We start from the raw sequence: 15,316 nt of genomic DNA, 5'->3' as shown, positions 1-15,316 counted from the left end.
CATACCATTTAGAATACAAATAATCACAGTTCTATACATCAATATACATCCCCAAAAGTCCATAACATACCCTAAGGGATGACACAAACACATTCCCCAACACAAAATGCTTACCCTGTATAGCAGGGTACCAACTTCCCTCTATCTCGGAGCTCTATCACCTGATCTGTTACGGTTCCCTAAAATATTAAAATATTTGGGTGGGACACCTCTCAATAAGACGGAATAAATTCATTTCCCAAAAATAGCTGTCATAATGTATTCCCCTTACCTGACTTATTGAGAGGCCTGCTAAAATTCAAATCCTATGCCCGTAACATTCGAAACTCAAATCCCTAAAATTCACATTTTTCCCAAGTCAATCCACTCATCTCCTAGAATATTTCTCATTTAGCATTCCCTAGGCTCTATATACTCCGAATAAGCACTTAAATCCTAAAATACGTTACTTACCCATATTTTGGAGTGGTGTCCAAGAACTCCAAATCAACAATGCGCTCTGACTAAGTTGTTGAGAATCTCCTCATGAACCCTGTGGTAGCTTCTAATCGTCAAAACAGGCTTTAGCAAAGCAAGAATCAAAGAGAGAGAGAGAGAGAGAGAGAGAGAGAGAGAGGAGAGAAAAATCACGCTGAAAAATGACGGATTGCTTATTTATAGGCCAAACTTCGTCAATGAGTTAAAGTGATTCGTCGAGGAGTCAATGAAGACACTTTGTTAACGAGGAGACTGGTTCGTCAACGAAACTAAATTTCTATGAAATTCTTTGACTCTCAGTATCTTCTCATCGATGAGACACGTGTACTTCGTCGACAAGACCTATAAGGACATTCGTCGACAAAGACTCTGGGTTCGTCAACAAACCCCTACTGATGCCCCTTTTGAATTTCTTTCCACCTTTTTTATTCTTTTCCTTTCACTTTCCTTTATTATTTTTTTTTCATGAATAAATTTTTCAGGTCTCTACATTCTCCTCTCTTTATAAAATTTTATTTTTGAAATTACTATTCATCACCTTTTCATGCTTAAAGAAAATATCTCAATTTTATTAATCATCCTCACTTATGACGGAGAAATACCATGGTTACAGAAAAAGGGTTCTAGGTCATTACAATCATGTACATCAAAAGAAAACTCCTCCAAAGCCATTCATAATCAAAACCAAAACACTACCTATCCTATACTATACAAATCAAAATACATACCTTGTTATTCACTTTCTTTTTCCCAATTCAACCCTAGGTCCCACTGAACAAGTGTGGGTATCTCTGGCGCATCTGTTTCTCAAATTCCCATAAAGCTTCCTCTACTGCATGTTTGTGCCATAACACTTTTACCAGTGGGATCCTCTTTGCATACAACTCTTGTTCCTTCCAGTTTAAAATCTATACTAACATCTCTTCATAAGATAAGACATCATCAAGTTCTAGTGTCTCATAACTAATCACATAGGAGGGATCTGAGACGTATTTCCTTAACATGGAATGTAAAATATGTCATGGATTCTAGACAAAACCGGTGGTAACGCCAACCTGTAGGCAACTAGACCCAATCTTTCAAGAATCTTGAATGGTCTAATATAAGCTTAGTTTACCCTGCCTCCTAAATCTCATAACTCCTTTCATTGGTGCCACTTTCAAAAATACATGGTCTTTTGCGTCAAATTTCCACTCTCACCGACGAGTATCTACATAACTTTTTTGCATACTCTGTGCTGTTCTGATCCTATCTCTGATGAGTTTGACTTTATCATGAGTTTGTTGTATTAGCTTTGGGCCCAAAATCTGTTTTTCCCCAATCTCATCCTAATACAATGGGGATCGACACCTCCTGCCATATAACGCCTCATATAGTGTCATCTCAATGCTGACCTCATAGCTGTTATTATGAGTAAACTCGATCAATGGCATAAACTGTATCCAACAGCCCCTAAAGTCCAGCACATAAGCTTGTAGCATATCTTCCAGTATCTGTATCATCCTCTCCGTCTGGCCATCGGTTTAAGGATGAAATGTTGTGCTGAACATCAACTGTGAACTCATGGCCTTCTACAAACTCCTCCAAAACTAAGATGTAAACCGTGGGTAGTCTTCATCAATCGATTTACGACTACCCAAATGGCATCCTATCCATGTAGTGTCGGCGGTAATCCTGTGACAAAATTCATCGCTATATGTTCCCATTTCCACTCAGGGATGTGGAGTAGCTACAATGATCTCATCAGTCTCTAATGCTCAGCTTTCACCTGCTGACATGTCAAACACTGCTCTTCAAACATAGCAATCTCTCTTTTCATATTGCTCCACCAAAAAGGTTTTTAAAGATCCCTATACATTTTAGTGCTATCAGGGTGTATAGTATACAAAGATTGGTGCACTTCCTCCAGAATAACTTTCTTAATCTCAAGGTCGGCAGGTACACACAACCTGGTATGGAACCTCAAGACTCCATCATCTTAGATACTGAAATATATCTCCTGGCCATCCTATACTTTTTCCATAATTTTCATTAATTCTGCGTCTTTCAGCTGAATAACTTTAATTCTTTCCTGTAGGGTCGGTTACAGTCAATAAATGTCCGATGATCGCCCTCTACAAGTTCCACCCCAAATTTTTCCAAATCAATCTGAATCGAATGCTGAATCATCCTTGCTGACACTGCTACTCCCACTGATTTTCGACTTAGAGCATTAGCTACCACATTAGCCTTTCCTGGGTGGGAACTGATGGTATAGTTGTAATCTTTTATCAACTCCAGTCATCTCCTCTGCCTCATGTTTAATTCTTTCTATGTAAAGAAGTATTTCAAACTCTTATGATCAATGAAAATTTCACACCTACCCCCATAAAGATAGTGTCTCCAAAATTTCAGTGCATAAACTACCGTTGCTAACTCCAAATCATGGGTAGGGCAATTCTTCTTATATTTTTTCAACTATCGGGAGGCATATGCTATCACTCTCCCTTGCTGCATCAGCATACATCCGAGCCCTTCATGTGATGCATCACTGTAAATTACGAAACCCTCTTCTCCTGAAGGAATCGTCAACACCGGTGTAGTGATGAGCCACTACTTTAACTCCTGAAAGCTTCGTTCACATTCATCAGTCCACTCAAATTTCACACATTTCCTGTTCAATCTCGTCAAAGGACCTGACAATTTACAGAAGCCCTCAACAAATTTATAGTAATACCCAGCCAAACCCAAAAAGCTTTTGATTTCTTGCACATTCTTTGGTCGTACCCAACCCACCACCACCTTGATCTTGCTCGAATCCACCGAAATACCACCCCTGGACACTACATGTCCAAGGAAAGTAACTTGCCAGCTAAAACTCGTACTTCTTGAATTTTGCATACAGTTTCCTTTCTCTCAGCACCTAAAGCACTATCCTCAAATGTTCCTTGTGCTCCTATGGGCTCTTTGAATACACCAGTATGTCGTCAATGAATACCACCCCAAACTAGTCCAAATACTTGTGAAAGACCCTGTTCATCAGATCCATAAACACTGCCAAAGCATTTGTCAACCCAAATGGCATAACTAGAAATTCATAATGACTATACCGAGTCCTGAATGTTGTCTTCGGAACATCTTCTACCCTAACCTTCACGTGATGGTACCCAGATCGTAGATCTATCTTCAAGAAAGTCTTGGTCCCCTGTAGTTGGTCAAAAAAGTCACCAATGCAGGGAAGTGGGTACTTGTTCTTAATAGTCACTTTATTAATTTCTCTGTAGTCGATGCACATTCTCATTGATCCATCTTTTTTCTTCACAAACAATATCGGCGCTCCCCAAGGTGACACGTTGGGGCGAATAAGCCCCTTGTCTAATAGTTCCTGCAACTATTCTTTCAATTCTTTCAATTTCGCCGGTGCCATTCTGCACGACACTTTCAAAATTGGCACTGTCCCTGGAGGCAGATCAATTGTAAATTCTACCTCATGATCAGGATGTAGTCTTGACAAATCCTCGAGAAATACATCTAAAAAATCTCTCACTATCGGGATATCCTCTAACGTCAACTCCCCTTCCAACACTTTTTTCACACAGGCCAAATATCCCTGACAGCCTTCTAGCAACAATCTCCTCGCCTAAATGATAGATAGCAACTATGATGCGGCATGCACATATGATCCCACAAATCTAAACTCGTCCCACTGGAGGTCTGAACACCACCTCTCACTGATGGCAGTCAATACTTGCATAGTGGGCAGTTAGTCAGTCCATCCCCATAATCATTTCGAACCTATACATATCTAAGACCACCAAGTTAGCTGATAAAGACCTCCCTTGAATACAAACTGGACAATTCCTGAGTACCTTCTTACCTAACATTACAACCCTAGTCGACATAGAAATGGACAAACTGATATCTAACGACCGAGTTTCTATCCCACAAAATTTAACAAACTCCTGGGCAATAAAGGAGTGACTCGCCCCTGAATCAAACAAAGCAGTAGTTATATATGATAGAATTGAAACAATATATGTCACGACATCTCCTGCAGCCTAAGCATCTCTTTTTGGTGTCAGCGCATGGACTCGTGCTGGGGTGGTATTCCTATGCTGACTGCCTCAGGGTGCCTGGTGACCTCCTCGATATGGTCTAGCAGCACGCGCAATAACTGGCAGTGCTCAGTAGTCTCTCACCATATATCCAGGCTAATAGCATCGATAACAAACCATCTCTCTGACTCAACACTCTCCTAGGTTTCTCCTAAAGCATCTAGGATAAAGAAGGGGCATTGGCCTTCCTTGTACCGCTCGATCTCCCATCCCTTGTCTTCGACCTCCTATACTATCATGTCTCCTCCAAAGCCCCCGATTGGACACTGCTTGAAAATATGGAGCCACGGATCTCTTTCCCTGACTCTGTGTCGCAGCAACCCTCTGTAGGCCACTCTCAATCACTGTTGCTCTATCAACCATCTCTGAAAAAGTCTGGGTCTGAAAACCTACAACCTGCTCATATAATCCTTGGTTTAGGTCCTCCTTAAACTTCCTCGTCTGGCACTAAGTATGGGGCAAACCGGGATAGCTCAATAAATCTAGCTGCATACTGTTGTACCATCATATGCCCCTGAGTACAAAAATTCTACCGCCGTTGCCTTTTTTATGGTAGTAGGGAAGTATCGCTCGAAAAATAACTCCCTGAAGTGGCTCCAGGTCACTGCTGCACGCTCAAGTCTCTGTTCCTCTAACAGTCTCACTGATCTCCACCAGCATTTTGCCTCTTTAGTTAACTTGAACGCAACAAAGGAGACTTTCTGCTCCTCAATACAAGGGAGCACTGCCAACATGTCTTCAATATTCTGGACCCAATTCTTAGCCACTACTGGTTCGGCCCTTCTAGAAAACAACAGGGGCTTCATACGGGTGAACTGCTCAATCGTGCAGCTCCACTCCCTTGAACTCCTAGTCATCTCTGCCATCACCAGCTAGGTGACACTACGTAACACTACATCAGGGTCTCTGCCACCCATACTAGAAGGCCCTGCATGTGCACTGCTACTTCCATGCTCCATCCTAAAAATGATACAAAACGGTCTTAGAATTCTATCCTCATAATACCACTAATATAATTAACAAATTAGGATCCATAAAATATTCTGCTATAACCATTTAACATCCTTAATCTCAATTTAAGATTCAGTCCTAGCACTTAAAAATAAGAACCGTCGATAGTTTACTATGGTTTTCTTGAAGTCGTCACCCTAGGAAAATCACAGAAACAACCACGCAACTCCTGCCTTAAGGTTGCAAGATAGAACCCTAAATTTCAATATTATCCTCCACAATGACTGACACATATCTTAGTCTATCTATCATTTACTCTCATCAAAATTCATTCATATACTCTAGTATTGTATTCCCCTGTTTACTAGAGTCTGCAGAACCTAGCAACCTAGGCTCTGATACCAAACTATGATGCCCCGATTTTCATACCATTTTTTTTCATCTCTAGTAAATAATAAATATTAATTCAACACCTGCCACGTCACAATTATGATATCATATCAACACAACTCGACCCGAAGTGGGATACCGGGTAATCGGTCCATCATATAAAAGCATACCTAACAATGGCAGTCCATATATACATATCATTTAGAATACAAATAATCACAATTCTATACATCAACATACATCCCCAAAAGTCCATAACATACCCTAAGGGATGACACAAACACATTCCCCAACACAAAAATGCTTACCCTATATATCAGGGTACCTGCTTCCCTCTATCTCAGAGCTCTATCACCTGATCTGTTACGGTTCCCTAAAATATTAAAATATTTGGGTGAGACACCTCTCAATAAAACGGAATAAATTATTCACAGTGTGTGGCAGTATAAGTTCATTTATATCATATCACATTCCATTTTAATACATATAACAACTGGGAGAAAATATATAAATATGTACTCATAATCATATATGTCTAAAACATGTTTTTCAAAAGCTCTTTTATCATTTCCATAATCATATACGTACTTTCTTGTTTCTCAAAATTATATTCACACTTTCTTTCATAAACTTTTCTTTCTCATATTCATAATTCAAAGCTTCCATAAGCTTTTCCTTCTCATTTTCATTTTCACACTCCAGCCCATAGGTATCCTCCAGTACGTTTCATAACGTGTCTATAACCCATGGCTATTCAATATCGTGTCTGTAATGAGTAATCACAATCCAGCTCATGAGTTTCCGCTAGTATAAAATCCACAATGTGTTTGTAACTCATGGCTGCCCTTAAGATATTCCCATCTCATCATCATGCTTCCCCTCATGACTGGGTTCTGCAGCCCGAAGGCTGGACCTGACTACGATTGGCCTACTCAGTTAGATCAAGGGGGAACGTGTCTATGGTACGAATGAACCACCCAATCCTGGTCCGAACCCCAGGAAGGCATCAAAACCCTTCATAGGCCCATTCAATGTCCGGCCACACTCTCCACGTGACCATGTGGTTGCACTATCACTTCACTAGCAATGGTAACAACCCATTAGGGTACTCATTTCCACATTTCCCTATTCATATTTTAATATTCTCAAATCAGAATTCACATTTCATTATTCACAATTCAGTATTCACATTCATCTCATCACATGAGTGGTATTCCCATCATTTTTTCTATTCATTCTCCTCATAAAATAAATCTCATTTCTCATATTTCAACATTTCTCAATAAAAACATATCAATACCACATTTCATTATTTCCCTGTAAATTGCACACGCACACACACACACACACACACACACACATATATACATATATCACATTTCTTCGTTTTTCTATCAAATCATTTTTTATGCCACTTTTCATCATTTCCATATAAAAATCTCATTTCATCACAATTATGTATATAAAACATAATTAAATTTTCATAACTTCATTTCTGTATAAAACAGTTCAGTATATATATATATATATATATATATATATATATTTCATAATCTCATTTTCCTCAGCGCAAATCATATATCCTAGTTTCAATTACATTTCCAGTATAAACATGTTATCTCATACTTCTTAAGCCACACAATTTTTATATAATATTTATAATATAATAACCAAAGGCAAAATATCATATTTCATTTTCACATACTTTAAATCAACAATTTATTTCCCAAAAAGTAGTTGTTATAATTTGTTCCCCTTACCTGACTTACCGAGAGGCCCGCTAAAATCCAAATCCTACGCTCGTGGCAGTCGAAATTCAAAACCCTAAAATTCACATTTTTCCCAGATCAATCCACTCATCTCCCAAAATATTTCTCATTTTGCATTCCCTAGGCTCTATATACTCCAAATAAACACTTAAACCCTAAAATATCTTACTTACCCATATTTTGGAGTGGTGTCCAAAGACTCCAAATCAACAATCCGCTTCGGCTAAGTTGTAGAGAATCTCTCTACGAACCCTGTGGTAGCTTCTAATCATCAAAATGGGCTTTAACAGAGCAAGAATCAAAAAGAGAGAGGAAGAGTTAGGGCCGAAGGGTAGAGAGAGAGAGAGAGTGAAAGGAGAGAAAAATCACCTTGAAAAATGAAGGATTGCCTATTTATAGGCCAGGCTTCATCGATGAGTTAAAGTGATTCGTCGATGAGCCAATGAAGACACTTCGTCAACGAGGAGGTTAGTTCGCCGACAAACCTTAAATTCTCTAAAATTCATTGACTCTCGGTATCTTCTTGTTGACGAGACCTATAAGGACATTCATCGAAGAAAATTCTGGGTTCTTTGACGAGCCCCTGCTGATGCCCGTTTTAAATTTCCTTCCCCCTTTCTTATTCTTTTCCTTTCTCTATCCTTTTTTATTATTTTTTTCATAAATAAATTTTCCGAGTCTCTACATTTGAAGCTTTCTTAAAGTGCTCCATTACATTCGTCATTAATGAATACATTAAAGATGTCGGGGTCATCTGCGTCCATGCTTCCCTGACCGATGGATACAAAGCATGTGCAACCCTGTTGGCTTGCTAAATGATTGGATCCAAAATCATTAGTTTGTCCTACATGGCATGAAACAAAGTGATGGAAATGTTAAGGTTTTCTTTGGTCTGTTTTTTTCAAAGCTTGGATGGTCACATAATGTTCATTTTAACTTTAGTTGATTAAGTCCAGCATTTCTTTGCACAAGATTTGCTCACTAATCTCCTGTTGTTGTTAACAGATCTTGGCCTAAGCTTCCCAAAGTCTATGCTCCAATTCTTTGTTCATTGTCGTTATCCTTTCAATTTATATTTTTGCAATCTTGCTTTATTGGACCTTCTTAGCCAAATTAGAATTTTCCTCAAACTCTTCTTTTTGTTTCTTCAAATTATGTTTGTCTTTTGTCAGCTTGCAATTTTTTATTGTATCCTTTTCTTTCCTTTTCTAAGCTCATAATTCTTCTATTTTGCCTTTTTCCCATCCTTGCCCCAATTCCAAGCTGCGTTGAGCCAAGTTCTCTTCCTTAATTCTAATCTTGTACACTTCTCAGACTTATTCCTTTAGCTTTTGGTTATCCTCTTCGATTTTTCTTTCTTTCCTTTAAGTTTCTGCACCTCTTCTTCCCATTCCTAGTAGTATACCTGCTTTTGAGCCTATAACTCCTCATAGTAGTATTCTAGATCATTCGGTTAGGGCATAAGCTTATCTGGACCTTGGGCTTTAAGGACTTTGTAAGATTTTCCCTTTCCTTTCTTTCATCTAGGATAACAAAATGGTGGTTCATACCTTGTTGCCTTCCTCATCTAAAACTTTGGGGTTTGCCCAAGCTACTTTGGCCTTATTAAACTTGGCTCAGTTAAATGCACCTTTATACTAGAACTCAGCAAGTCAGACGATCTTAGGAATGAATTGGTAATGACCCATCTAGGGAACATGGTAATGACCCATCTAGTGAAGAGCTAGGGTCGGTGCATAGCTGATACATCCCTTGGCCTCAAAAAGTGGGATCGAAGGAAGTGTCCAACATTTGATCAAAATATGTCTAGGGTGCATCTACTTTGTTACCCACTTCACCATCCCGTTCCTCCAACTTGGCCACTACTTCTTCCAGATTGAATTTCTGATGATTCATAACAAACTCCATTATTGGATTTCTAGCTCCCCAAAATGAACTCCTAAATCTTTCCAACAAAGAAGGCACATGACTAACAAACTAGACCTAAAGAAGCTAGGTACAACAACGAAGTGTACCATCCCCCCTCTCTTGGCATAAATTGAGTGAGACAAATTTCTCAACTATGATTACTGGTACTGGTCTAGTGCCTTTCTTCTTTATCTCAGCAAATATTGAGGCTACTCCGTGGTTGATGATGTGCACAACAGAAGGTAGTAACACTAACCCATACACAGCAAGGGCTAGTAGTTGGAGTCGGTATAGGGTAAGGATCATGTAAGTGTCTAATAAAGCAATCTCTCACATCATCCTAATACCAACACTAGATTTTTTCTTTCTTTTAAATTTTAAAAATTAGTTACTCCACTTGTGCTCCGATTGCTTTGAGGAACACCCAATTGGAAGAAGCCTTTAGTTCATAGATATATACTCTATATTGTGCCTGATGTGGTATGCGAAGTACCTTCTTATATCCCTCAATAAGAGGAATCGAATCTGTAGGCCCGAAAGTGAAGCATTGATTATTTAAGTCCCAATGTTGAATGAATGTATCCATGGCTTCACAACGAACCTCCACATATAGTACATCAATGATCTGCCTATATTTTCCGTTGAACTAATACTGATCCTCCCTAGATAATTGATTCCAGCAACCTAACAAACTGTCAACATCATGATTCTTATATTGAAGTTTAATGGTGTAATGACCTGAAGAATAATGATATTTAAATAATGAAGAGAGAGGAAAACGGGAATAGGAAAAAGGTAGCGTTCGTCGACGACATGGCAGTATAGGCTCATCGAGGAAGGTGTGCCTCGTCGACGAGAAAATACTGAGAGGTTGTTTTGGGCGACTCTAAATTTCGTTGACGAAGGAGAGAGCTCGTCAACGAATTTCCTCTTGACCTCGTCGACGAGGTGATGTGTCTCCTTGACGAAGCCCATAGTATAAATAGCCCAAACCTCGGATTTTACACAAAAAATCAAAATAATTCTCTATCTCTCTCTCTCTCTCTCTCTCTCTCTCTCTCTCTCTCTCTCTCTCTCTCTCTCCTTTCTACGATTTTTCTCTTCTCTCTCTTCGATTTTGGCTCCGACATTCGCCGGATCGACGATCTGAGGCCACCACAACGCTCTTGGAAAAGTTCTCTCCAAGTTTTTCAGAGCAGATCGTTGGTGGGGCAGAGTTGGAATTCATCCCTGATTTAAGATAAGGTTTTTTATGCAAAATTTGGTCTTTCCGTAGTTATAAGAAAAGTTATTCACAGTGAAATACTGAAATTTAGTTCTGTGAGTTATTTTTTTCAGGGAGTTGAACGGGGAACCCTGCGAGTGCAGGACCGATATTTTAGGGGGTTTATATTTGTATATTATGAAGAAAATGCATATTTGGGAAAATACTGCTATTATGTTGAAATGTATATATATGTATGAAATACCAGAAATTATGATTTTAGAATGTACTGAATAAATTAAAGTAGTTAGGTAAGAGAATAAACTAAAGCAATTATTTTTCATGCAAATTAATATTATTTATTAGAAAATTAATTTTCAGGGAACCATGTATTATATTTGTATATTATGAAGAAAATGCATATTTGGAAAAATACTGCTAGTATGTTGAAATGTATATATATGTATGAAATGTTAGAAATTATGATTTTAGAACGTAATGTATGGTTTTATATTGCAATGTGTGGCATGAATATTATTTTACGTGGGAAGTATTATGATATGACAATTTAATGAATAAAGTATGTTTTCAGAGATTATGAAAGAATACAGTATATTATGATTTCAAAATACATGATCAATGAATTATTTATTTAGAATGATATGTATGAAATGTTTAGCGCAAGGTCATGATTGATAGTTGGTGTAAGGCCGTGTTATATGTATGATTTCGGCACAAGGCCGTATTTATAAATGTTCGACGCAAGGCTGCAAATATGAAAGAAACTGACGCAAGACCATATGTATGTATGTTATTTCAGAAAATGGTATCAATTTATTTATGTTAGACAATTATATTATCATGTATTATATGTTATCACAGCTCGGATGATAGTTTAGTTCAGTTATACGAGCACGGTACCGTAACTATACAGATCAGATTACTATGTTCAGACTTGTGCTAACCGCCTCATAAGGGGGTGGGAGATGGATAGTCGATGTGGCTTTCAGTGTAGAGTTGTAGACGTCCACCTGACAGTTTGGACCAAGGTGTGGCAGGCCCATAGTACTTACAGACATTTTTGACTCGGCAATGGTTGGCCAGCCATTGTCGGGTCCCGACTTCGAATTGCACAACCCGTCATAAGGGGTAATACATGACATCAGCTAGTTATACATCCTAGGTAAATTTCAGTATTATCAGATATATCAACTATTTTATGATCAGTATGAATTATTAGAAATTATGAAAGTATATGATTATTCAGTGTGTTATGATGAATGTTTTCCAGTATATGTAATGTACTGTATATATATGATAGCACTAAATATTCATGTTGCCACACAACTGTATTTAGTTTATTTTCCCTTATTGAGAAGTGTCTCACTCCCAAACACTAAATAATTTTTAGGAAACCCAGAAAGACCGACGGATCGAGGCCCTATTGAGTTAGTTGTACTACCCAACTAGGAGCGTAAGTTTGAACTAGGATCATGAGATTTTGATGCGGGATCTTAGAGATAATTTTTGTATTTTTGGGAGATTGTATATAATACCGTGTTTTGGATTATATTTTACTCTGATATTATGTACTTTGTGGTTATGAGATTTTGATTTACATTTACTACTGCCTAGGTTCTGCTGTGTATGACAGGTCTCCCTGTTACCCATGAGTTTGGGTTGACTATTTTATTTATTATATTTTATTATATGATAAAAAAAAAAAAGTAAGTTGTTACAGTTTGGTATCAGAGCCTAGGATACTAGGTTCTATAGACTCTAAAATGTAGCAATAATAATAATAGAGTATAGGATAAGAGAACTTGAGGTCTGATTTTGTAGTCAAAATGCAGGACTTCCGTGGTGGTTTGTGTGATTTTCCAAGGATGACGATTTTAGGAAAGTCATGGTAAATTATTGTTGGGTTAGGTATCTAGGTTGCTAGATTGAATCTTGAATTAAGATCAGGTGTGATGAATTAATTAAGAAAATATTGTACTAGTTGGGTGATATATTATGGTGATAGAGTTCTAAGTTAAGTTATTTGTTTTTCAGGATGGCCCCTGGAGGCAGTAGTGCCCATGCTAGTCGAAACGAGGGAGCTGGGCCCTCAGGCGCTGCAGGTAGTGTTTCAGATGCAATTTTGCACAGCGTGGCACAGCAAGTTATAGCTGAGATCGTCAAGAGTTCTAGAGAATAGGGAGGTCTGTCGGCAGACCACAATAGCTCGATCGAGAAATTCATTAAGATGAATCCTCTAGCTTTCTTAGGAGGAACTGATCCTGTAGTCGCTGAAAATTGGGTAGAGGAGATTGAGAAAATGTTTGTAGTGCTACAGTGTACGAAGGAGCAGAGGGTGTTGTTTTCTACCAATATATTGAATGGAGAGGCCGAGAGATGGTGGATGGCAGTGAAACTTCAAGAGCAACAAAGGGTATTACCTGTGGAGATGACATGGGAGCGATTTAAGGAAATATTTTTCGATAGGTATTTTCTAGCCTCGTCTAGGAAAGCTAAGATTGAGGAATTCTTGAAGCTGAAACACGGACAGCTATCAGTATAGCAGTATGCGGCGAGGTTCATCGAACTATCTAGCTTCGCCCCGTACATTATTTCAAATGAGGTGAAAAAGGTACGGTAGTTTAAAAAAGGTCTGAAGAGATAAATATATAAGTAGGTGTCAATATTGAAATTGCAGGATTTTGCTGAGCTGGTATATAGGGCCACTATAGCAGAGATTGGAGAGCTGTTAGAGGCTGAGGAGTAGAGACAAAAGAAGAGGTCCACACCTTTTGGTTCCTAGCAGGGAGTTGGCCATGGTTCATGGAAAAGAGGTGGCTACTACCGAGACCGGAGGCAAGAGACTGGGAATCGTGATTTTCAGGGCATACAGCCACTTCCAGCTTGTCCGACTTATGGGAAGAGACACACAGGGGAGTGTCGTGCCGGGTGAGGTATTTGCTATCGGGTTGGGGAGCCAGGACATGTGATGAGAGATTGCCAGGTTCAGATTGGTGCTGCTCCTGCTCCTATACCTGCTCGAGGAGACTATCAGGTGCCACATGGAGGCCAGCAGAGGAACACGGCTCTAGCCAAGGTTTTTGCTCTGACGTTGGGTGATGCTGAGGTAGCCGGCGACGTGGTGATAGGTACGATTAATATGTTTTTATTTAAAGTTATTGCATTATTTGACTCAGTGGCCACACACTCGTTTGTATCTATGGGATGTGTTAAATTGTGTGGGTTGAAACACAATCACTAGATGTTGAATTATTAGTGGTTACGCCAACCGGGTCAACAATGAGGTGTAGTAGGGTACTCTGTGGTTATCCAGTTGATGTTTAGGGCTGAATTTTGTCAGCTGATCTAGTAGTGCTGGACATGCATGGGTTTGATGTCATATTCGGCATGGATTGGCTAGCAGCTAATTTTTCTAGTATTGATTGTCGTTCAAGAGAAGTGATACTCAGACCGCCAGGAAGACCAAAATTCAGATTTACAAGATCACAAGTGCAATCCCTGTCTCAAGTGGTTTCAGTTGTTCAGGCGAGGAGACTACTCCAGAATGGCTATCAGGGATTCGTGACTTTTGTGAGAGAAATGTCAGAAAATGAAATGAAGCTTACTAATATGCCAGTAGTGGAAGAATTTACAAATGTGTTTCCAGATGAATTACCAGGTCTTCCACCTGATCATGATGTAGATTTTCCTATCGATCTACTTCCAGGTACAGCGCCGATCTCTAAAGCACCGTATTGTATAGCGCTGGAAGAGTTGGCATAATTGAAAAATCAGTTGTAGGACTTACTTGATAAGAGCTTTATACGATCTAGAGTATCTCCGTGGGAAGCTCTAATACTATTTGTGAAGAAGAATGACGGGTTTATGAGGATGTGCATAAATTATAGGGAGATTAATAAATTGACAATCAAAAACAAGTATCCTTTACCTCGTATCAATGATATGTTTGACCAGCTCCAGGGTATACGACTATATTCTAAAATCAACCTCAGATCAGACTACCATCAAGTAAAGGTAAGAACGGAAGATGTATTGAAGACGACTTTCAGGATCAGATATGGGCATTACGAGTTCCTTGTTATGTCATTTGGTCTGACGAATGCTCCTAGGATATTTATGGATTTGATGAATAGGATTTTTCATCCATATTTAGATTAGTTTGTTGTTGTTTTTATTGATGATGTACTGGTCTATTTGATGAGCTATGAGGAGCATGAGATACATTTGAGGCAGGTTTTGCAGACACTCAGGGAGAAGAAGTTGTATGCTAAGTTTAGTAAATGTGAGTTCTGGCTTGAGGAAGTTATGTTTTTGGGGTATGTTATCTTAGATGATAGAATTTCTGTAGATCCTAGTAAGATTAAGACGGTAGTGAATTGGGTTAGACCGAGGAACGTCCAAGAGATCAGGAGTTTCTTGGGATTAGTTTGGTATTACCGTCGTTTTGTTGAGGGATTCTCAGCTTTATCAAGGCCTCTGACACGACTGGTTAGGAAAAACGC

General features: G+C 38.9%; 1 protein-coding gene across 1 annotated transcript in view; it reads left to right on the top strand.

Annotated features, from left to right (window-relative positions):
- Positions 1-12,260, top strand: part of LOC131155786 (rhodanese-like domain-containing protein 4A, chloroplastic) — a 63,910-nt gene extending 51,650 nt beyond the window's left edge. Inside the window, exon 3 of the mRNA XM_058109189.1 lies at positions 12,205-12,260. Coding sequence (XP_057965172.1) covers positions 12,205-12,246 — 42 coding nt within the window. The 3' untranslated portion in view covers positions 12,247-12,260. The remainder of the gene's footprint in view (positions 1-12,204) is intronic.
- The last annotated feature ends 3,056 nt before the right edge of the window (positions 12,261-15,316 follow it).

Source organism: Malania oleifera, chromosome 5 (assembly GCF_029873635.1).
Source record: "Malania oleifera isolate guangnan ecotype guangnan chromosome 5, ASM2987363v1, whole genome shotgun sequence".
Classification (NCBI taxonomy): domain Eukaryota; kingdom Viridiplantae; phylum Streptophyta; class Magnoliopsida; order Santalales; family Ximeniaceae; genus Malania; species Malania oleifera.
Note: the sequence above shows the minus strand (reverse complement) of the source record. Positions and strands in the feature narration are given on the sequence as shown.